This window comes from Kryptolebias marmoratus, linkage group LG20 (assembly GCF_001649575.2).
Source record: "Kryptolebias marmoratus isolate JLee-2015 linkage group LG20, ASM164957v2, whole genome shotgun sequence".
Classification (NCBI taxonomy): Eukaryota; Metazoa; Chordata; class Actinopteri; order Cyprinodontiformes; family Rivulidae; genus Kryptolebias; species Kryptolebias marmoratus.
The window spans coordinates 23,339,465-23,365,286 of NC_051449.1; the positions used below are offsets into that span (position 1 = coordinate 23,339,465).

Genomic DNA, 25,822 nt, shown 5'->3' on the forward strand with positions numbered 1-25,822 from the left:
GTTGGTGACTTCTCTGCAGTCACCACCTGTACCAGATCACAGACTATTTGGGGATAAATATGTTAGGATGTTATTTGAGGACTTTGATAGTTACAGTAAACATGAACAGATTTAAATTAAAAAGAATGATTACCTAATTAAATTTGGAAAATATTAAATCATTTTAAGCACAACCCCTATGCAAAACAGGCAAACATGTAACTGCAAAAGATTTTTTGATGTGTAACTGATTGGAGTGTTCTTAACTTAGAAAAAAGTTAGTCAGCACATTCTTTAAAAGCTCAACATTTCAAATGATAAAAACCTCTTGCCTTTTTTAAAATGTGTACACCAAAGCAAAAAGCTCACATGCACAACAGGAACAGTAATTTCACAGGATTAAAAACATCTGTAATTAAGCAGATGAAAAACAGAAAATAAATCTGTCCTCACCTCTTGGCTTTGTGCCCGAGTTCAACTCTGTCCAATTAATTTTTAAACATACTTGAGCGGGCAAAAGGGCTCAAAGTCACACTGACCTCTCATTAAGAAATCAAACATGAAGGAGTTGCCAATTCTAAACTTGTGCTGATACTTACTTAATCTGTTTAGGATGAAATAAATCAAATGCCTGGATGCTGTTTTGGACAACTAAATATCTAAGTGCTGGTCTTGTATACTTATTTAGAGGAAATAATTATTTATGCACCATGGAACTGTCAGCAAATAAAAATGATAATTCTGAAGTTAAGACCTGCTTGGATTCTCTGTTGTAACTACTATTTCCTGCAAATTTATTTACTTACAGAAAGTGACGCAAGAAATGTGAGAAAACAACAGAACTGTGGCACCTTTATAACACATTTAAACTCAGTATTTTGGTTAGACTTCTCTGCTTTGACTGCCCTACTTAAATTACAGGGCCATCAGACAGGAGGCACAATCTATACGGTCTGTAATCCCAATGTTTCAGCACCAGAGTGCATCTTATAATCAAGTGAATATTCTTTTAATACTTTCAACAACACCAAGTTCGTTTCGGTTTTGTTGGCCTTGCTAAGTGAGTCCAGCTACTTCTCTAGCTTCATTCTTGGTTCAGATTAGTCAAAAAGGCTAACATTTTACAGTCTTATAAATCAAAATGCCATTTAACTAAGAGCTACTTTCATGTTAGTAACTGAGTTACTCTGCATACTTAGAGGCAGCTGTCAATATTCCACCAAACTTCCTTATGAGAAGTTTACATGAACAAGCCCAAAAAGGAAGAAGCAGTTTTAGTCACAAGGCTAAAGGAAATATGTCAACAACACTTGACACAAAATAAGCCCCTTTTCATATATATTATCATGTGAATGCTGACACCGTTATCTTCTATCTTCTTGGTTTTTAGTTTTTCCATGTTTTTTTTTTTTTTTTTTTCAAATTAACTAGATTTGACTCAATTTACGGGATTAACTATGAGCCCTCTTCAATTTCTTCAAAAACATTATTCTTGTTGAAATCTGCTTCTGCAAACTGGCTGTTTTGTCTATCAGTCGTAGTTTTCAGCTGCAATTTTATTTGCTGTAGATAGCATTTTACAACTTTTAGCTTTTAGTTAACACTTTTTAGGTTTTAGCTAGTATTCTTCTACAAAGGCTCATCATTTACTACTTTTCAGTAGCATTTTGCTACTTTTATCAATAGTTATCCCTTTTGCTTCTTTTAGCTTTTTGCTAATGTTTCACAAATTTTAGCTAGCACTTTACTTTTAGCTGGTGTATTGCTTTTTTTATCTTTTAGCTGGTGTTCTGCATATTTTAGCTTGGTCAGTTTAATTTCAGCTTCTTCTGCAACTTTCAGCAGTCGTTCACCACTCAGCATTCACACTGCATTTTTGCAGAAAATGCAATTTCTCTAGTTAATATTAAACTTATTCAAAAATATTTTCATGGAGTAAGAAATCAAAACTACCTGACAATGACTGAAAAAACATGACTTTAGATTTTAAAATGCAGAGAGCCAGAAGACTCATTTAAATCAAACCCTTTTAAGATGGTTAGGGTCTATAATTTGCAGAACATCTCCATCACATATTTTTTTCATCTATTTTCTAAACGTGAATTACAAATTAAAAAGCAAGCCTACAAAAAGCAAAGGAAATTGTGGCTGCAACTGCAAAGCAAGAACCTCAGCTGGTCAACAGGAGCTATCATAGTATGTAGCTGTTCTTAACTTAGAACCTTTCAAATCTCCACCTAAATGGATGTCTGCACAAAATGAACACTGCCTCAAAAGGCATTCTGAATAAAACCACAGCAAATCTACCTTTTCTTTACAAATACTTTTATATGGTGCCTTGTGATGGCTTTAGTTGTGAATTTGTACTATATAAATAAGCTTAACTAAATCCAACTTGGGCATTTAACTTGAAAAAGCATAGGGTAGTAGATAGGATAATAGAAAATGGGGACTTTTAAAATTTATTTCAAAATGTGTTTTTAAAAGTTTCTTTAATAAAGAAGCTTGTTCTGGAAGCTTGAAGCTTTGGTCAAAATGTTAAACATAGTGAAAGAAATTCATAAAGACCATCAATATTGTTACATTTGGTCAGTTTTGTTTTTTGTTTTATGCCTGCTCTCAGTTTGGCTGTTTGTACATGTATCTTGTTGCGAGGTGATGACACCATCCCAAACTCTGTAAGTAAGACATTTAGTGTTCGATGTATCTGATGAGTAACTCAAGCCTGGTAATCTGGCGCTGTGCTCTAAGGGAAAGTCAGCTAAACTTCCCACAAGCTTGTTTCCATTGCCTACGGACATTTGCTAGAGAAAACGAGGTAAGAAACAGCACTCTCACATTGCCTGGAAATTGAGTGTTTTGTTTCAGATAATGAAGTTGGAGGAAGGGAAGAAAATTAGATAACAGGAGGAAAAAAAGATATGCAAGGCATGCATGTAAGTTTGTGAGCTAAGTTTGGGCTGTAATACGCCTGCTTGTTATGGATAAGGAAAGACAAAGGGGCATGAATCAAAAGTGGAGAGTGACAAGGGAAACTGCAGAGCATGCCACATTCAAAGGGTACAGTGGGAGATCTATAAAGGATCAGTCAGGAGAAAATGAGAGAGGGAGGGAGCTTTTTTTGGTGTTGAGGGAGAAGCAAAAAGAGCTTAGCTGAGGTAGGTTAACTGTGAAGATGAGCAGTATTATTCGAAGAAGGGAAAAAAGGGTCATGAACATCCACTGTAGCATTAGCATTTCTCCGATCACCACACTCCTTCTACCCCTCCATCCCAGAATGTCTTTCAGTTCCCCCACCTAGGCATTTTCCAGGTGGACTCCGTTTGTCCAGTCTCACACTGTATTGCCCTTCAGTGAATTTCAGAGCCTTGGTCAATGTGACAGTGTAACAGTGCATTAAATGAAAACCTTTTTTATGTGGGGATCTGTGAAATACTTATAGACTCCTGTGTGCTGTAGACACCAGTTCTCAGGTTGGAGAATCGTGAAGATATTCTCATGGTCGAGTCACATAAACAGCTGTTCAAAGCAAGGCTCATTCAAGAGCAAACTTCTGCAACCTTAAACATCTCAAACTCAAACCATTCAAGCAAATGCATCATTTCACACCTGGTCACCTTTGCACAGGATAGCTTCTATTATTTTTTTAATTAATATTTTCTCAACCAAATGGCATTCATGTAGCTAACTGTGTGCACAGAAGCTGATAAAGTATCCTATCTACTGATAAATGGAGTTCACTAGTAGTTGTTCTGTCTCTCGGACCAACAATTCTTCCTCCATATAATCCCACTCATGAACATTTTTTTTTTATCTCTCAAGAAAAAAAAAACACGTTCTCTGAGTCACAGCTGATTTGTCCAGTCTTATAGCAAAAGTGACATGGTGTAAAATGACTTGATCTTATTAAATTTTTGAAGTTATGCAGTTTTAGTTTGCTGTTGAACAGGGCTTCTTGTTTACTTGTCACCCCTTCCATAAAATTCCTTCCTGATTCTTCAATTTGAGATCTATCTATCTACTCAGAAGTACTTCACATAACATAACCCCATTTTTAAAAACAGGAAGGCCCCTTTCACATTGGTTGATGATCCCAATACAAATTTTAAAAAAATAAAATAATCGAGAATATGGACGGTCCTTGCAAGTTTTTGACAAAGCCTTCATGTGTGTATTAAAAACGGCGTGGGCTCCTTATTACATATAGAGCATGACGGTCTATGATGGTTTTGAGCATGCAAAAAATAGTTTTGTATTAGCATGGTGAAAATGTGCCAGGTTTCAGGACGTGGGGGAGTGTGATGGCAACACTGGCTGCGGTGGCAGCAAATCAAATAGAGCCCTTGCACTAGTGCAGCTTGGTCTTTTATAATTTGAAGCAAGATTGGCCACACTGGCCTCATGCGTACGCTATGACCAGATCAAGACTAAATCATGGAAACAACATAATGCAGACGTGACTCAAGTAGCTGCATTGAAGTGGTCAGAGACCGTTGTGAGTGAATATGGCGAGGGTACAGAAGAGTGTCTAAGGTACGTGGAAAACAGCAGGAAACCCTAAATGGTGAGTCCTAAGAGTGTAGCAGCAACATTACTGCCTTCACACTGAAGGATGTTTTACAGACACGTTCTAACAGGTTGTGAAGAATGTAGTGGATTCATCATCCAGTGTGAAGGAGGCCTTAGCAGTGGATACAAGTTACAGATTGACTTTGAGATACAAGCGCATCTTTTTATTACTTTTGTTTTACTTGAAATGATGACTTGAGCGGTATTCATAAAAACTTTCATGCTGTTTTCATGATAACTAAATAAGGTGAAAAAAAGGAAGTGACATTCGGTTTGGATGCAAACAAAAACTGTTGTCACTGGATTAGTGACTGTTTCCTGTTTCAAAAGCATTTCTGCTTAAGTATGTACAGTCGCAATGCAAAGCAAAGCTCCTACTTATATTCTTGACTTTAAACTGTGTAACTAAGCTGGCATACAATCAAAATCATACTAAACTCTAAATAGTGCCACACAAACCAGACTGACATGTAATGAACAACACAAATAACTTGGCAATTGTTCTCTTATGGCATACTGGGACATTCTGTTAGTGACATTAGGCTGTCTCCATTTCTAAAAATAAAAATATTTTGCTAGGATCACCAAATTTATTCGGAAAACTATTGTAACACTGTTCAATTAGTTTTGTGGAGGGAGACATATAATGAGATGTTAATGTGTGAACACAGAGAACACAATGCTTTGGGTGCCTCGAAAATCTTTAGTTGCTCCTTGAAAGCCTTTTTGTACAACATGGATCTATAGCAATTGCATAAAATGAGACAGAGACAAATTGATAAAAGACAAATTGCCCTCTAGCAGACTTATGAAGGTGACTTGAAAGAGTAGCTCTTTGTTAAAGTTATAGTCTGGTAATTTTTGAAGTGATGTTCTGTGAAATAGGTATCAATAGTTAGTACCTTGTCAGCTGTGACATGCTGGATGGAGAAAGAGGGAAAGGTCATAGTCCAGGCTAGGCTACTGCTAGGCAAAGGAGGGCCAATTGTTTATCATTTTTCAGACTTATAAAACAAGTCTTTTAAATACAACATACCTGTGTGAGAAAAACGCTAATTAAGGTAGTATTAAATTTCTACACTGTTGCATGTCACCATTCGTTTAGTTTTTTGCTTTCTAAACCAAACAACTTCCAGTTTACTACACAAATGTATGGGTGCTGATCATAGATAGATCATGTATATGCTGATGGTGCTGAGGCTGCTGAATTTATCAGTCTGCTGGGAGTTGATAAAACTTTTGAGCTGACTAGATTCTCTAATCAGGTGGACTGATAAATGCATTCAGCAGCTTCAGCACCGTTGGCTTTTACATAATATATCTCTTCAACTTTATTAAAGATGTACAAACTGTCTCCATTTTGTCCTGTTGTTCAGAATTGAAGCCAAAGTGTCAGTTTCTTTAAAAGCTGCCGTGTTGTATTTTTGGTTTAAAAGCCTGCGCACTAGAGACATGGTGCTGTACTCTCCATACAAAAGTCCTGCCAACATACCATCTGAACATGCTGACAGGCTGTGTCACTGTCAATCACAGTGTAACACAGTGACCCTCATTTGGCTATCCATTAGCCTAGCCTGGACAAAGACTTTGTCTCACAAATTTTCTCCTCCTTTAGGTTCGCAAAGAGATGCTTGCTTCAAAGTGCTGCTCACACTGTCATACTGAGGTGAACGGTGCCACTTTAATGCCAACAAGAGGCCCTACCTGATTCTACTTTGGTTTACGAAGTTTGAAAAGGATTATCAGGTAATTTCTTTTTGCAAAGCTGCCCTTCCTCCCCAGTACCACCCCACCCTCTCCTCCCACTCAGGGCAGCAGTGGCGCCAGCTCAGTGAAAAAAATGATAAGTTGGGTTTTTCCACGGCTAGAGAAGGCAGACTCACATGGTATCCCTATGGAGCAGCGTAGTTGGGAAATAGAAAGTACAACAAAACATTATACAAACACACGCACACACACACACACATACATACATACATTCACACACAAAAACACACCTAGATGTTCATTTTTACAGCCATTCAAAGAAAGACAAAAAGGCATACATACACAGTTCCACTCATATTCTGGAATATGGATTCAAAAATGGCATGAACTATTTTTGAAAGTAGGAATGCATGTGTGATCAAACCAATGTACTTTATATGAAATTGCTTCTCATGTTATCCTTTACTGATGTCTGAATTTTCAAACTGACTCCAGGTATTTTATACAGCATGTGTCATGTGCAGTACTAGTTAGGGCTGGATTTAATCAAACAAAAATTTAATTATTACCTGCCAAAGGTGAAAACTATTGTTGCTAGTCTGTGTGTGTGTGTGTGTATGTTTGTACCTTTAGCAAAATATCTCATGAACCAGTGATTGCATTTGAATGAAGGTCCCAGAGAGAAATTATTCAATGGACATCTACAATCATTATTTAACTTTTGGAGTCAGCTCAATTTAAGATGGTCACCACAGCTAACTGATGCAGTAATGGCTATATCTCAGTCAATTTTATAGATATTGACATAAAACTTGTTGTGGTAGTAGCTCAGAATGATTCCCAACACATTATCCAAGTGAAACACATTGCACAACATCTTCGCTTAAAATGAACTGTTAGATATAACACTGTCTGTTAGCAAAATATCTCATGAACCACTGTGCAGATTTTAGTGAAACTAAAAATAATCAGGTTATTTACAAGATTTCATCAAAACGGCTATAACTCTATCCTTTCTCTGCATAAGATGATCTTAGTGTAAAACTCTAACATTAGGCTTTAATTAAGTTTCACTTTAATGCATTAAAAATTAAAGGCAATAGACAGTATTCTCTTTCAGTTGCAATATCCCCTCCCTGGGCTGCCACCTTACTGTGGTGGAGGGGTTTGAGTGTCCCAATGATCCTAGGAGCTATGGTGTCAGGGGCTTCATGCCCCTAGTAGTGCAGCCCAAAGATCGCTTATGATAATTAAAAATTTTTGGACACAGTGTTCCCTCGCCCGGACCCGGGTCACCGGGGCCCCACTCTGGAGCAAGGCCTGGAGGTGGTGCATGTTGGCACCCATGGAGCCCAGTCGGGCACAGCCCAAAGAGGTGACATGGGTCCCTCTTCCCATGGGCTCACCACCTATGGGAGGGGCCAAAGGGGTCGGGTGCAATGTGGGATGGGTGGTGGCCGAAGGTGGGGACCTTGGCGGTCTGATCCTCGGCTACAGAAGCTGGCTCTTGGGATGTGGAATGTCACATCTCTAGTGGGGAAGGAGCCTGAGCTGGTGTGTGAGGTTGAGAGGTTCCAGCTAGAAATAGTCGGGCTCACCTCAATGGATGGCTCTGGCTCTGGAACCAGTCTCCTTGAGAGGGGTTGGACACTCTTTCACTCTGGAGTTGTCCCCGGTGAGAGGCGCCGAGCAGGAGTTGGCATACTTGTTGCCCCCCATCTTGGTGCCTGTACATTGGGGTTTACCCCGGTGAATGAGAGGGTAGCCTCCCTCTGCCTACGTGTGGGGGGATGGGTCCTGACTGTTGTTTGTGCTTATGCGCCGAACAGCAGTTCAGATTACCCACCTGGGGACTCCCTTGTTCTGCTGGGGGACTTCAACGCTCAAGTGGGCAATGACAGTGAGACCTGGAGGGGTGTGGTTGGGAGGAACGGCCCCCCTGATCTGAACGCGAGTGGTGTTCTGTTGTTGGACTTCTGTGCTCGTCATGGATTGTCCATAACGAACACCATGTTCAAACATAAGGGTGTCCATATGTGCTCTTGGCACCAGGACACCCTAGGTCGCAGTTCAATGATCGACTTTGTTGTCGTTTCATCTGATCTGCGGCGGCATGTTTTGGCCACTCGGATGAAGAGAGGGGTGCAGCTGTCAACTGACCACTACCTGGTGGTGAGTTGGCTCCGATGGTGGGGGAGAATGCGGGTTAGACCCGGCAGGCCCAAAAGTATTGTGAGTGTCTGTTGGGAACGTCTGGCGGAGTCTCCCGTTAGGCGGAGCTTTAACTCCCACCTCCGGGGGAACTTTGAACATGTTCCGGGGGAGGTGGGTGACATTGAGCCCGAGTGGGCCACGTTCCGTGCCTCCATTGTTGAGGCGGCTTATCAGAGCTGTGGCTGCAAGGTAGTTGATGCCTGTCGCGGTGGCAACCCTCAAACCTGCTGGTTGACACCGGCCTTCTTGGCCTGTGGGACTCCAGAAGCAGCTGATGGGTACTGGCACTCCAAGCAGTATGCGGCTTGGAGGGTCACTGAGGCAAAAACTCGGGCATGGGAGGAGTTCGGAGAGGCCATGAAGAAAGACTTCCGTACAGCTTCAAGGCGATTTTGGTCCACCATATGGCGTCTTAGGAGGGGAAAGCAGTGCAGCACCAACACTGTTTATAGTGGGAGGGTGGTGTGCTGCTGACCTCGACTCGGGATGTCGTGGTTCGGTGGGCGGTATACTTTGAAGACCTCCTCAATCCCACTGGCACGTCTTCCATTGAGGAGGCGGAGCCTGGGGACTTTGGGTCGGGCTCTCCAATCTCCAGTGATGAGGTCGCCGAGGTGGTTAAAAAGCTCCTCGGTGGCAAGGCTCTGGGGGTGGATGAGATTCGCCCAGAGTACCTTAAGGCTCTGGATGTTGTAGGGTTGTGTTGGTTAACGTGACTCTGCAATATTGCATGGACATCGGGGGCAGTTCCCCTGGATTGACAGACTGGGGTGGTGGTCCCCTTATTCAAAAAAGGGACCGGAGAGTGCGTACCAACTATAGAGGCATCACACTCTTAAGCCTCCCTGGTAGGATCTATTCTGGGGTTCTGGAGAGGAGGGTCCGTCGGATAGTCGAACCTCGGATTCAGGAAAGCAGTGTGGTTTTCATCCTGGTCGTGGAACACTGGACCAGCTTGCATGGGAGTTTGCTCAACCAGTCTACATGTGTTTTGTGGACTTGGAGAAAGCGTTCGACGTGTCCCTCGGGGAATGCTGTGGGGGGTACTCCGGGAGTATGGGGTACCGGGCCCTTTGATACGGGCTGTTAGGTCCCTATATGACCAGTGTCAGAGCTTGGTCCACATTGCTGGCAGTAAGTCAGATTCATTTCCAGTGAGAGTTGGACTCAGCCAAGGTTGCCCTTTGTCACCGATTCTGTTCATAAAGTTTATGGACAGAATTTCTAGGCGCAGCTAAGGTGTTGAGGGGATCCGTTTTGGCGACCTTAGGATTGTGTCTCTGCTTTTTGCAGATGACGTGGTCCTATTGGGTTCATTGGGCCGTGATCTACAGCTTTTGCTGGAGCGGTTCACAGCCGAGTGCTGGGATGAGGATCAGTGCCTCCAAATCCGAGGCCATGGTCTTGAGCCGGAAAAGGATAGAATGCCTTCTCAGGGTCGGGGAAGATATCCTGCCCCAAGTGGAGGAGTATCTAGGGGTATTTTTTAAGGATGAGGGAAAAATGGAGCGGGAGATCGATAGGCGGATTGGTACAGCGTCTGTAGTGAAGCGGGCACTGTACCGGTCTGTCGTGGTGAAGAGAGAGCTGAGTCAAAAAGCGAAGCTCTCGATTTACTGGTCGATCTACGTTCCTACCCTCATCTATGGTCACGAGCTTTGGGTAGTGATCGAAAGAACGAGATCGTGAATACAAGCGGCTGAAATGAGTTTCCTCCGCAGGGTGTCTGGGCTCTCCCTTAGAGATAGGGTCAGAAGCTCGGTCATCCGGGAGGAACTCAGAGCCGCTGCTTCTCCACGTCGAGAGGAGCCAGTTGAGGTGGCTTGGGCATTTGATTAGGATGCCTCCTGGACGCTGCCCGCGGAAGGAGGCCCAGAGGAAGACCCAGGACACGCTTTTACATGGGCTCTAATTCAGAAGTCCCGCTCTACTCCACTCTACTTGGCTCGGCTCTATAAAGAATGCATCGCGTTTACACTGGCCAGTTTGGTCGGTAGCGGAGGAACACCTCTGTGTTGCGGGGTTGCGGGGGGTGCGCTATGAAAACTTGGTGCAAGTTGTGTAAACAACGGAAGCACTATGGACAACTTTGGCCCTGTGTTGTTGCTGTTTTTTAAACTTATGGGGATTTTCCTGAGACTTCAGAAAGAGAGGCGCAATGGAAGAAATGCTCTGGCTGCCGCGATTGTTGCGCGGCGTAGGACAGCTGTTATCTGCCGGAGATTTCAGGCTTTACAGCGCTTTCAGACAACATAAACGTGCAGGGTAAGCTAACGCTGTTGTTTATATTCCTACTGTTCGCTCTTTATGCTTGGATCTGGTCACACCCACGACCAATGAGTCACTATTACCATTTGACATGGGTCTGCTTTACTGCTGCTTTGTTCTCTCACAGAATACATTTTATTACAACTCAATTCTATAGCTACTACTATTTAAATGTTATTCTGTTTTAGTTTAAAAAAAAACAGTGGCAAACAGGAAGCTAGGCCTTTTACGAAAGTATCAGTTCAAAGCACAAGTTGTGCTATTTCTGCGTTACATTAAATTTTAAAACTTGACTTTATAGTTTTCACCCAGTGAAGTGAACAAAGATAAAGTACATACACTGTCTTTCTATTAAAATGTGTTATGTATCATTTTTAGAATATACCATTAAACCGGAAATGACAACCTCAGATGAACAACAAACAAAAAATTATACTACACTCTTTTTATACCAAAAAGTAAACCAAACAGCAGAATTACTATTCACGTATATTCCGTGTATCATTCGTTCTTTCTGTTTTCAATTGACTATCAAAAGTCAAATATGGAAATAAAAACGAAAAAAAAAATGCCTGTTTTTTTGTATTTCACTTTTAGGCTAAGATCGAAAACACGAAATCGAAAAACGGACAGGAGCACAGAATTTGATTTTAATATTTATTTGGTCGGGTTTAGGTGACCCAGAAGTGGCTTTATGTGGCAGCTAAGGTAATGTAGTGGTTACAATAGCAGCGCTTGAACCACTGATCGAGGAACTGATTGAGGACTTGTTTAACAGCAGTTTGATCCTTAAAACAATACGTAAATCTCCATGGCTGATGGGTCTGACTGGATTATCCGGTCCAGATTGATAGATATCGAACAAACATAAATATGTACATGCCTCATTACGTCCCAGAGCGCATTCGCCGTCGCCGCCATGTTGAACGGATCTCTTCTCTCTCTAAAAGCTAACAGGAGTCACCACAAAGCGAGCAGCTATGACCGGATTTTATATCACAGGGCACACCTTTCACAAGTAAGATTGAACAATAATTTTGGTTATTTTACCATTTATTATAATATGTTATCGTAGCTAATGTTTTTTGGCAAACAACGAAATGCTAACAGGAGGAACTAGTCCTCCTCTCTCATCATCTCTTTCTGTGTTGTTGTTTTTTTTCTTCACATTTTGAAGGCTTCCCAGTAACACAGATTTAAGGAGGCAATGGGAAGTTGCAGTAAGAAGGGAGGGTTTTGTTGCTACAGAGTCGTCTCAGCTCTGTAGTGAACATTTCAAACCAGAGGACTTTAATAGGACCAGATGAGAGCTGATGTAACCCCCCCTGTCTTCAACTTCCCATCTCATCTCCAAAAAGGAGGTGATTTTTTTTTACTGTACATGTTAACAGAAATGTCTATGATTCATGTGTAAAACTAAAGTAATATTACACTTTGTTAAACCTGTTTTTACCTGTCAGTTCTTTCTGCATGTTTATGAATTAAAAATGTATTGTGTATTACAATACACTGTAGGATACTAAAACCTTTTCAAGTGTTTTTCAATTAAATTGTTTTTAAGTATTATGTGTCTTATATTTTAGGAACACAGAAACATGAAGGAAAGCTGCAGAGAACCATACAGTGGACCTTTCTCTCCCTGAAAGTGAACCTCAGCTCTCCAGCCCGAATTAAAACACCCTGGAATGACCTGGAGTTTTTAAAGATTACTTTTCCGGGCCTTTTAAAAAAAATACTGCATATGTGCATGCACAGCACACAAAAATATAAAGAAATTATTGATGTGGAGAGAGTGAAATAAATTTGAATGACTAATCAAACTTGTTTCTTTATTAAAATATGAAATGTATTGAAATATACATCTATTAATATGCCATACTATATGTAAGTCTTTGTTAAAGATCATAAAACAAAGTATTTTAGCATGATAGCATGTACTTTTAATGTGTGTCCAAAACAATTTAGATTCATTTTTTATGGAAAAGCCTCTGACAATCTCAGTACTTTTCTTCAGAAGCTCAAGGATACTGGAATTGTGCTTAATGACAACAAATGTCATTTGAAAAAAGTCATCACTAGAATTCTTGGGTCATGTCACAGCAGATGGCATTCCTAATGAAAAGCATATTGTGGTTTCAAAACCTCATCCTCATTAGATGCTGCTACCCTGGGTTCCTTCTTAGGCCTGGTGTACTGGTATTCTAATTTTTTGCCCAGCTTTACAACTGTTGTGGCACCTATGTGTGCCTGTGCCAGTAATAAAACTGCATTTAAATGGACTTCTGCAATACAATCCAGTTTGATGAAGTTAAACACCTTCCAGTGAACAGCCATACTTTGAATTATTTGATCCTGCTCTACATGTTGTGATATCTACTGATGGGAGTGACTACGGACTAGGAGCCGTCTTTGCTAAAGTATAATGTAATGGTGCAGAGAAGCCTGTGGCATTTGCTTCCAGCACACTTTCTGTAACAGAACAGCAGTATTATAATGTTGAAAAGATGCACTTGCTTGTGTGTGGGCTGTTGAAAAATGGAGAACATAACTGTGAGGATGACGCTTTACCCTTTACACTGACCACCAAGCTTTTCAAAAAAATAAATAGTGCAGGAATGCAGATTGCTGGTCTGCCCCCTCCACTCCCCCTGTTGTGTTTTGACTGTGATGTCATCTACCGTCCAGAATGTCATCCACTGAACTACACAGTTGACTGTTTCTTTAGCCTGCCCTTAATTGTGTCTTCTGAACCCACAATACATACAGACCCAGAAATGATATCTCAAATGTCTGCTGCTTTGTCATCCCTTCTATTTGCTGGCATTGACTCTGCCTGTTTTTGACCTGAACTGACTGCCCTGTGTTCACAAATACAGAGCGGCTGCCCTGCCTCAACTAAAGATGTAAACAACATGCTTGCTCCTTACTACTATAGCAGAGATGAACTCCCAGCTAAAGATCACTATTTTCTTAAAGGCTCAAGACTTTCAGTGGGATCTCAGCCGATCACACTTGCTCATGACAGTCAAACAGCGCAGAGATTCAGAAACCACTACCTGTGGCTGGAAAAGGATTCACAAGTTCAATCTGAAGTACCTTCCTATGTCCTTTGACAGTCTAATGACAAGAGCCTGGTCTGCTGCCTGATGGACCATGGAAAAAAAAAACTTGGTCTTGACATTGCTGGACACAGCTAATCCTGTCTGAAGATATTCCATTACATTAAGTGACTTCTGTTCTAAATGGCCTGAACTTGCTTTCACACCTACTGCCACCACCAGTGAGTTATTCAGTTTCTATCATTTGTGTTTAGTTGTCATGGCAACCCAGAAAACATTGTGGCAGACAATGGTACACAGTTTAACTGAAAATTCTGTGTCATTCCTGGAGCATAGAGGCATATTGCACAGCAGAACATCTGTCTACTATCCAGCTGCCAATGGAGCAGTGGAAAGACTTCATCATGCTCTTTGCACCTGTATTCAGACTGCAATCCAACGTTCACCGCCATAGAACATGGAAGAACATTGTTTTGGATTGGTTTCAAGTGCAACACCTCAGGCTACAACTTCCACATCTCCTCATGAACTCTTGTACTGCAGAAGGATGCATATTAATCTGGACATACTTCTCTTGCCACGTGCTGCATCTGCATCCCCCCCCCCAATGTTGGAAAAACACACTGCAGCTTTACTGCCCCTCTAACTGTCAAGAAAACTAAAGGCTCAAACACCTTCTTGCTGAGCAATGGAAAACTCTGGAATGGATCTCAACTTGGACACGTTTTCCCAGTACATGAACAGGACTCCAACACTACTAGGCTGTCTCCCACTTCTAAAACCCAACCTACTACTGGAAAATTAACATTTGTTAAGTACGAGACTATTTGGCAGAATAACTATGTTATGACATAGCAGTTGCTACTTGTTTCTTGGAAATCTAACATGAACGTTATCACTTGTTATACAAAAACATTGAACAACAACAATTCTTGGTGAAGAGTTACATATTTCATGTTTTACCCAGTACCATGTTATTTGCAATATCCTAAGATTACATTCATTGATGCTGTAGTTGCTAAGTCTAAAAAAATGTTATTATTGTTGAAGGCTTCTCTGATGTAATGCATTCTACCTTTTCCATGTTGTTTTTAATGGTTTTACCTTAAAGAGAGAGATGTTATGTTTCTGTTATTCTTATGTGACTCCACACCAATAGGCAGTGCTCTTGTGAAGGAAGATGAGCACCTGCCTAGAGAGAAGATTTTAACATGGTAGGCTGATGAACGTACTAGTGATGGACTGCTTAGCATGCTACAAAGTTTGTTGCTGTAATTTATTAAAAGTAAAGGCAATTGTTCTTCATATACTGACTTGTTTTCAGCACCATTACACAAGGCTTGACTAAAAACAACTATAACTCATAGTGGGTGAAATGCATTCCTTCAAAGAATGCTAGGTTTTTGATTATTTTTGTGCCAGAAAGCTTTTCAGCTATTTGAACTTTAATAAATTATATATATTAAACGTTTTAAATAATAATTTATTAATAATCTTTTATTTACTGCCTCCACAGAAATTAAAAGGGTGTGTAAGGTTCATCTGTAAAATAAGTTTTATCATTTTGCTGGAGCAATTAGAAATTTGTTAAGAAAATATCAATGCAAAAAGACATTAGCAATGACCTTAGAGGAACAACTGTTTGCTGCTCATCAGTCTGGGAAGAATTAAGGGTCATTTCCAAACTTTTTGGACTCCATTATTACCTCTGCCATGGAGGTTATATTTTGGATATTGGTTTGTTTGTGTGTCTGTCTGTTTGATTACAAGATTACTGACAAAACTAATGAACAGATTTGGATAAAAACTTTCAGGAAATGTTATTACAAAATAACAAGTGATAAAATTTTGGTGATCCAGATCACATGGCCTTGGTGCAGGTTTGCACTCTCTGAGTGCTTCTAGTTCTACAGTGAGAACGATTATTCACAAGTGGAAAACATTCAAGACAGTTTCTGATCTTCCCATATTACTCTGAGTATTCAACAGATAATTTACAGAAGACCCAGGTGCTTTATCTCAGACTATACAAGATTCAGTAGCAGGTTCATGGCTCTGTCATACTCCACAAGACGTCAAGAAGTCGGTTCGCGGTCATGTGGTTGCGAGATGTTCGTTTTCGCATGCAGCTTTTGTTGTTTTCATACAGCTAAGTTTTGCTGGAACAGTTGTAAAAATGGCTGTATTTAGCTGCTTCTCAGCAGAGCAGTGGAAACATAATAACTCCATTAAAGCTCCCTGGCTTTTCTACATAAACAGACCAACAGCAGAGGCCTTTAAAGTTAATGACAGGATATTCAAAAAAACTGAACAAGTATGGCTTGTTTGGAAAGGTTGAAGGAAAAAAACCTCTCCACTGGATCTGGGCAGCTTGTAGTCATTAGGTGGGCCATGATCTCCTCTGTCAACCAAAAGATATTAGAGTCAACTAGAAGTACTAAGAGAGCGCAAACCTCCACCTAGGCCATTGCGTCATTACAAAATAGTTCAATTCAATCACAATCAAAATTTAATCAATTGTTTTTTGTGACAACCCCAACACTTCATCCAGATCTGTTCATTAGTTTTGTAAGTAATCTTGCAAAAACACAAACAAACCAACCTTGGTGGAGGTAAATATGAGAGCTGGTGAGTACCAGGTAATGTTTTATTATATAATTATGTGTAGTGCATTACAACATTACATTTGTTTGTTTACTTATTCATGTAGTAATTGTGATATGCTTTATATAAACTTCTTCATTGTATTTATTTGGCAGTTTTAGTTACTTCATTTTACTAAATTCAAACTCTTTTTTTAACCCTCCTGAAGCCCTCAAGGTCACAGGAGGGTTAAGTCACTTTTCAAATATAAATCCCAATATTTATTTTATTCTCTAGTTTAAACCAGGATCATTATGTTTTTTTCATATTCTAACAACCTCTTTGAATCTAGTTGGTGTTAGGGTGAAAAAAATATTAAAAGGAGTTGAAACTACCCCTAACAAGCAACTACAGTAATACCTCAAAGCTTTCTCATACTGTATGCATTAGTATATATATTTTAATAATCATATATTTAATAATAAGAAACAATTGTGATAAAAAATAAACCAGAATTTTTATTAATATACTGTTAATACTTATGAGATTTTATGTAACTATGATTTTTCAAAGTATTAGTAAGTTTCATAACTTTTAGATGTGAAGTTTAGGAACTAGTTTAATAAAGCTGTTTTTTGTTTAGAAAATAAAACAAAGCATTAATACTTTTTCCATCCCTTGAGATTAAAAATGCATTAAAATTAAAAGCCTAGCATTCCTTGAAGGAACACATATCTCCTGTTGCCTTTCATGTCAGAATTTTAAACTAAAATTGAATATTGGGAAATAAAGTTGTAGCCATTTTGGTCAAACCTTGAAAATAACATCATGAGATGTCACGCTCACAGTATCTGTTGTGAATGACTCTCAGCTACTATCCCATCAAAGTTGAGCTCAGTATTTGTAAAATTAACTGAGTTAAATTAATATTTAACCTTAATAATTTATTATTTTACTGTGGTGGCTATCTTGAATTGGACAATTCCAAAAGTTAATTAGCTGTAGGTGTACATTCAACAATAACTTTCTGAAAGTTTCATTAAACTATGCCCAGAGGTTCATTAGATATTTTCCTAACAGACAAACAAGGCTGACTCAATTTATCCTAAAATTTTTGACCAAGACCAAGTTTTAGACCACTGTGTACAATAAGTAGCACCTAAAAGTATGTGTTGTTAATAACTCTCAGTTACAACCACATAATTTATTTTACTCAATATCTAGAAAATTGACAGAAATTGTGTTTTCTAGTCAGCTTGGTGTGTCAGCCATCTTGAACTGGGTTGGCTTCAAACCATAAAAAGATGGTAGATGTACATTCAGTGATTGCATTCAAAAAGTTTCATTCAAATCCTTCTTGTGGTTAATTAGATATTTTGTTAACAGACAGGTGGCATTGCCTCCAATACTTTACGGGAAAAGTTTAAACAAAGATCTTGTTTACAATACGTGTTGGGGATCAGTGACTACCACACAAAATTTTAGGTCAGTATGGGTAAAACAAACTGATTTAGAGCCACCTTTGTGTTTTCTAAAGGTGATTAGCTGTGGCAGCCATTTTGAAGCAAGTTGACTCCAAAAGTTAATCAGTTGTGGACGTGCATCCAATAATTATCCTCTGAAAATTTCTTTAAAATATGCCCATTGGTTTATGAGCTATTTTGCTAATAGACAGACACACAAACACACAAACATACACAGACAAATACATTAATGAAGCAATAATGAAGCCTATCATGACTACATGCTAACCAACAAATACAGCTTTTAAAGCAGCCCCATTTGATGAAATCGGCACAGACAATGGTATTGATTTCTACAGTGATCATATAGATATTTAATATTAAGAGGAAACATATTTCATATTTACAGCTTACAGCTATTTAGTCTATTATGAAATCTTTTTGACATGTCATTACTACCAGGTGATACATTTTTCGATATTATATGCATTTGTATTGTTATAAGTTTGAACATTTGTCATTCTTACAAGATTCTAAATTAAATGTACTAAGAATGCACAGTCCAGTAATATTTTCACACAATCAGTGTCAGCAAATGCTTGATAACAAAGTAAAATTGCTTCAAAATAAAATACTAGCATCAATTAAGACAGGCAGATATGGTCAGATTTGGCCTGGAAGAAGTCCTAAATTTTGCCTCTAAATGTTTTAAGAGACGTTTCAATTCATATTCAAAATTTAAACAGTTTATTTTTGATTATTTGTGTTGACATTGTGTACCCGTAAAATTATTAGGAAAGCATCACAATGTCACATATTGACAGAATAAAATTCTGTGTATTCCTAATCCTTTTTGTACCTTATTGATGTATTTTATCTTACCTAACTCTGTTTTTTATTTGGTGTATTTTTTTACTGCATTGTGAAAATGTCAACGTTAAGGGACCAATACAGAAATTTTTATTCCATTTTAACACACTACAATGACTGCCCCTTCATTATTAAGACTGCTGCTTCTCAGACTTGTAAAGATGACTATGACAGTAAATCTAAACTGATTCATGTTACCAAAAGGCATCAAAGGGGTCATTCACACATAATATTCTTGTGTTCAGTTGCCACCATATTAATGGAAATCAGTGACTGTTTGATGAGGGCTATACAAACACTTCAATGGCTTTAAGGATATATGATATTTGGTCTGACAAACTGTTGCTATAAATGAACAAGACAATATATTGCTCAGCCTTAGAGGTTTTGTAGTTTTTTTCTCTGAATATGTAAATTACATACTGAAGTTCAAGAGCCTGAATATTGGCAGTTATGGCAAGTTGTCACCCATCTGAGACTTAGAACAAGAAAGAGACAGTGTTACAATTGTTGTGAGTTTACAGAGGACTTCCTAATAATATTGGAAGTCAAAGTTATTTTGGTGATGCCTCTGTCACAAATTGCTATCCTAAAGGAGATGATGTGAAAGACTAGCTTATTAAATCTGTCCTGAAGATAGTATTTTACTGGGCTGCAACTGTTGGAGGCTTGCTGTTGACTCAAAATTGTGAGAAATAGATAAATTTTTCAGTTCCACTGCTTGCAAAACGGTATTTTAGAACATTATTTCATTGCCCACCTTTGCACTCACGTGGTACCTGCCTCAGCCTGCTTTGTACCCTTCGTGGTATCTATCCCAACATTTATGATTTAGTCTACTGGAGTACACATTTGAAATTAAGATATGCAAATTGAGACCATGTTTTTAATAAATATTATTTATCATTGATGTGGTTTTAGACTTAAACACTCGGGGCTGTAGCCTCAGATGTTTTTTGTCACAAGACATCTCCTGGTCAGGTGTCAAAAGATGGGCTGGAGACGCCAGCACCAAAATTAAGATGGGTTTGAAACTAGTTTGAGATGCCTGCAACCAAATTCAGATGGTTCAAGATAGCCAAAGGCAAATTGCTATGGGTTGGAGACATGTTGGAGATTACCGCAACCAAACAGAAATAGGTTCTAGATGCCCACCGCAATGATAGCCCTATTCGCACGGGATTAGTTTTACCTAGGGACCACATGCTATTTGTAATAATTACGGAGATTGTCTGTGTTGTTAATCCCATGCGAATCGGCCATGTCAGTAATTTGTAAAGTAAAAATTCCCCCGCAAATTACCTACTGTATTTTGCTGAACTCAGAGGTCCTGTGATAATACTAATCTAATGTGAATAGGCATCTCTGTGATTTGGACAGAAATAAGTGGGATCCGATACATAATTAGGTGTTTTTTGTTTCCTGGGTGCATTTTTATTTGCTTTTGGCAATGGAGGCTGCATCGGAGTGCAGAGATAACCTTTTGTGTCCCAGCCAAACAAAACCCTATCGACCCGTAATGGTCACCATAAAAAAGAAAAGGCTGGAGGAGCAAAATCACATGCAAATGGTGGCTCACATCATGCATTGCTCTGTGCGGTAAGAATAATTTTCTTTTGTTTGTAGCCTACTATACAGCGGGTAAGCTGTGGCCGTAGCCCGAAAAGTAGTTTTACCATCAAATCAAAGTAAGCGGGTGTTAGGCAATACGTAGTGTATTAACATCATATCCAGAAGATGTCTGTAAATTTCAGCAAAAACCAAGGCTTTGGATATCATATGCAAATACACCACATAAAAAGCAGACGATGGGGAGTAATTTATTTATTATATGGGGTCCCCAGATAATGCTTATCCCATGCGAACATAGCTTTTGTGACTATTTTGACAAAAAAAATTGTTTTTTGAACATGGTCAAAATTCAAGTAACAAAATTGCAGGTCTCTGCAACTCATGCAAGGAAATTGAGAATCCCTGTGAAGGCTTTGAAAATTTTGGAGTATCCCTCAAGAATGTCACTCACCAACTAGTTGCCAACAGTCACAGCCCAGTAAGATACTACCTTTATAAGTTTAAATCTACCAGCCAAAATCTGGAATTGCCAAGAGCCTGAGAGGGTCAGGGGGAGGGGGCAGTGGGGACAGGGGCAAGGGTATGACAAGGAATGGTTAGTGATAGGTTATCAAGGGGGTAGTTAAGAGAGTTATAGGAAAGGGTGGGTTGGGGTGCTATAAGCAGGCAGAGCGAGCTTCAGGAGGAAGCCAAGCATCTGTAGTCAGGGCCGGGTTGAAGGAAAAGTTTTTCTTTAATCTGATACTTCTACAAAGTAGTATATGTACACCAGCATGGGTCTGACAAGACCTGCAGTGATACGTCCTCCACTCTGCATCAACCCTGCTACACCAGCCACGTAAAAATGACTTAAAAACATCAAAGCTGGTATTAGCGTCTCATTTCCCTATGCAAATGCACAATGAGGAAGAAAACAGAAAGCTTTTCATTCCTCCCTGCCTCCTTTGCTTTCAGTGAGAATCCCTGCACACTCCTGAGACAGACCCTGATGTGCAGTTTTGGGGAAAAAATGGGTTAGGGGTTCCTGGGGGCTGCTCTGCATTACCAAAACAAACCATTCAGCAAACAAACAATTAGACACTTATGAATTATAGACAAGCCATCTAAAATAGCTTTAAAAAACAAGGAGTGTGAGGTTGTGGAGTGAGTGCCGAGTTAATGAAACATATGTCAGGAGGATTTAAACACTTCAGCATTGGGATAGTATGGTGGCAAATCAATGAAAGCCTGCCGTTATTTACACATGACCTATATGCTAATGATTCTGCTCATTTCTGTGGACAACTGAATGTGAGTGGCAGAAAACAAGGTAACACTGAGGGAAATGGGAGAAAAGGTGTCTCGTAACTCACAAAGCAACATGACTATGCTTCAGCCATTTTGTTTCTCAATTTGCACACTGTAACATTAATTTTTCACAGTCCTGTGTTTACCTCTCACAGACACGCACAGTCCATGCAGCAATGATCCAGGAGGATATACTGAACACCAGCAACACTGTTCCTGGACATATGGTCATGAGGGTCTTCATGACAAAGCGGGTGTTGAAGTTGATCTTGTTGAGGGCACCAATGCTGCGGGACGAAGCATCCGTGAACAGCTTGCTGTGGAGTAACATAACCCTGCCGATCAGGTAGAGTCTCAGGAACATGGGGATAGAGAGGATAATGTCCACGTCGGCATCAGCCACAGATGGCGTGTAGGTGAAGGCCAGCCGTGCTGTCCAAGTGAAGACGTACTGGCCTGGGATGGGATGAATGGCACACACCAAAAGCTCCAGCACAATGAAGAAGATTCTCTCATATGTCATGGCTATCCTCCAATCGTCTGCGCCATTGTCAACCATGAACAGCTGTGTAAAAACAAATGGGGACCAAGGGTACATTGGTTAAATGAAGTATTCCATTTGAATTTATGTACATCTTCTTTTGGACATACTTTATAATACAACTCACACCTTTTGTGTATGTTCATGCCATTTAGTACACTTTTTTTTCTTGATTTAGCAACACAATTTTTGCAGTTTGAGCAGTTTGTCTGTGTGTGGCAAAAATACACCAAAAACAGGAAACAACACGTTTCCTGTTTCCTGGAGCATACACTTAAACTGGAACTTTAACTTTGTGTCACATTAAACTAAAAGACCACAAAAGTACAGGACAATACTGACTGGTAGCTGTGTCTGTCCAAATAAGGACATAGTGGACACTTTTTAGGCCCAGTATTAAGCAAGGGACTTTAGAGGGAAGTGTTTTTCTCATGATGTTCAGAGCAAATCAGGGTAATCTCACAAGTGTGTTGGTGTTTTAAAACTGTTCCAATTTCTTATGTTTTTCAAATGTTTACTTGATGTATATTGTAGTTTTATATGTTATGTTTGTATTTTGTATTGTTGAAAGTTTAATAAAATGATAAAAAAAAAACATTTTTGGCCATAGATTATTTGGTGTAATAATAAAGTGTTTTTCCTCTATTCTGTTTATGCAATCATATTGTTCATCAGCCTTGTCTGCTCTTTGAAGTAATATAGTAATTCAAAGACTTTGCTGAAGTTAAGAAACTAATGACAGCAGCACAAACACAAGTATGTCAATATTGTTCTTACATTTGTCATGGTGGGATCGTAAATTGGCAAGAAGTGGGACTATGACATTGTAGTTTTCAAAGGGTTGTGCTTAGTCTGTCTACACTAAAACGCAAGCAAGCATGGCATTTATAGTTTTTTTTACCCTGGAACCCAGTTTTGAAAAACACCATTTCATGGCTCCTAAAATTCCATTTGTGTGTGGACGCAAACCCATTCCAATATGGCCTGGGCAAGAATTTCTTTTACAACAAAATTAACCATTCACATGAGATAATTAGGAAAACAAAGTATCTGATTATTTACTGTAAAGGAGACTAACTATGCATACTGCATGCTCTGAGGGGCTTTCTACATTATGCATTTTGTCTTCTACTTCATGGGACACCTGTTATACCAGAGTAATAAAGACATTGAAGTTGTTGCTTGTTCATATTGATCTATCAGAAGCAAGCATGTAAGCTGGTGTTTTCAAGTAACATGCCTGCACAGTGAAATAATCTCCACAGAGAAATGTTTTACACATTACTGGCATCAATTTAGGATTGTTAGTACTTTCCCTGCAGGCTCAAAAGCACTTTGATCTTCACCTATTTCACCTACAAACCCTGAAAACAGTACAATGATCTGCCTTAAAGATATATCAGTTGTTCCTTAAATGAACAATTTTAAAAAAGGGCTATAGTAATAAATAGGCTGGCTTCTTTATTTTACACATAAAATAAATATTCAGAGAATGTAAAAACATGTAACTTCAGATTAACTGAGGCAAGAACTGAGGTCCAATCCTTCTGTATTTGTCTGTGTCTCTTGGTTCAGGATGAACAGATGGCTGCTCTTCCTGAGCCTAATTCTGCTGAATATTTCTTCTCGTTAAAAGGGAGTCATTCCTTTCCACTGTTGTCAATGTTCTGTTCAGGATGAGAGAGCACCAAGTGAAGACTTGACACAATCTGCTGGCTTCCTTAAATAGCAAACGTTTACTAACTGGCTTTTTAAAATGTACTGAATGATTTTGTAAAGCGCCATAAGATGACCTTTTTAATATTAAGTGGGACTATATAAATAAACTGAATTAAACTGAAGAATCAAATTTGGTACATATGACATATATTCATTGACAGTAATGCACTATTAAATCTATGGTGAAGTTAATTGTCAGACAGGATTTAAATTAATAAAAAAAAATTACAGTGATTTTTTTATTACACTCTTGTAAACTGTTAGAAAAATGCACCAAAAAATAAATAAATAAATAAATCTTGATTATTGACAACATCTATCCATCCATCATCTCCAACTATACTGTATATCCATATCTATATTTTGTCATGGAGGTAATGAAAGAGAAGCAGCATCCTTTTTCTCAGCAACACTCTTGCAATGAGGCAGTGTTTCAGCTGCTCTAGGAGGATCCCAAAGTGTTCCCAGGCCAGAAGGGAAATCTAGTTCTTCCAGCAAATTCTGAGTCTCCCTTAGGTCCTTCTTGCAGGAGGACATGCTTAAACCTTTCTGAGAGGCATCTACAGGGCATTCTAATCCAATGCCCATGTCAGCTGGCTCATTTTGATGGTGTCAGCCCTGCAGGAGGTAGACACCAGCTCCCCGCAACCTCGAAGAAGATTAAACCAGTACAGAAAACGAATTGATGGAACATAGTTGAACATTGTTACTATGTGTAAATTTATCCTTATTGTGTGAATATTGATTCAGCATTCACACTATTGTTTTCCTGTAGTTTAACAGGAGCAACTACTGCTGCAAAATGTTGAGCTCATTCAGGAAATGAGTGCTATGACATCTGGTTTTTGTATTTTTAAAAATTTCTAAATATTTCACTTTATTTACAAATACTTCTCCAATGAATACATTAAAATGTCTTCAATTTTTTCGAAAACATTGTTTCCTTTAAAATCTGCTTCAGCATTGTTGCTCTGTTTTTGTCTCATTTTGCTTCTTTTAGTTTTTAACAACAAATTTGCTATTATTAGTTTTTTACTTGTACTAATTTCATTACTTTTGACTTTTTGCAGCTCAAAACTCATCATTTCAAATTTGCTTTTACCTAATTTGTTGAGTTAAGCTCTTTGTAATTTTTATCTTGAAAGTTGCTGTAGAAATTAACATTTACTTTCTCTGCTTACCTAGTGATTTGCTTCTTTTAGCTTTTGACAAGTGTTCTGCTTCTTTTAGTCTCAATAATTCACTTTCAATTTCTTTAGCAAACTCATTCACCCTCTATATTTACAGAAAACACTATTTCTCTAGTTATAATATTATTATGACAACACCGATCTCTGTAACAAATAATAAATTAACATAATAATTTTTTAATAGACTCACCTGGATTTCCCGGGCGTGGTACATTATTATAAGACCGAGCAAAATAACAGTGGAAAGGCTGATAAGGCATTTCAGTGCAAATGAGTATGAAGATTCCTGAAATGAGAACAAAAACACATAAAAGAAATTAGTCATAAAATATTGCAGTAACTGCTTTTGAATAACATGCTTATACAACACAGATTTCTAAATAGAACTGAAATAAGCTAAATCTTCTGTTCATTGGGAAAATTTGTATTTCAGTGTATAAGTTTAGTCTCAAATCTAGTAATACAAATATAACACAATATTAGGGATTTCTGAATCATACTAGTTGAAAAAGGCAATAATATTTTTGCTTGTGACTGTGTATTTATGCTTATGTTTGTCTATAGCCTTAGCTAAATATCCCTGGAACTACTGGATGGGTTTTATTGAAGCTGTCAGAGAGTAATCACTAGTTGTACATCTACAACTCCTTAAATTTTGGAGCCAACCTGATTCAATATTTCTGCCACAGCTATACAGCATTAACCAACACAAAGATGTCTATACCTTTGTCAGTTCTACAGATATTAAGCTAAAATTTGGTGGCAGTAGCTGAACATCATCCCCAACACATACTCTGAGCA

General features: G+C 38.9%; 1 protein-coding gene across 2 annotated transcripts in view; it reads right to left on the reverse strand.

Annotated features, from left to right (window-relative positions):
• kcnn1a (potassium intermediate/small conductance calcium-activated channel, subfamily N, member 1a) overlaps positions 1–25,822 on the reverse strand; it is a 112,982-nt gene that overhangs the window by 25,994 nt on the left and 61,166 nt on the right. For both annotated transcript variants that reach the window (XM_025009397.2, XM_025009395.2), the window contains exons 3-4: positions 25,212–25,307; positions 21,718–22,136 (exon numbers count right to left, since the gene is read on the reverse strand). In XM_025009397.2, coding sequence (XP_024865165.1) covers positions 21,718–22,136; positions 25,212–25,307 — 515 coding nt within the window. The remainder of the gene's footprint in view (positions 1–21,717; positions 22,137–25,211; positions 25,308–25,822) is intronic.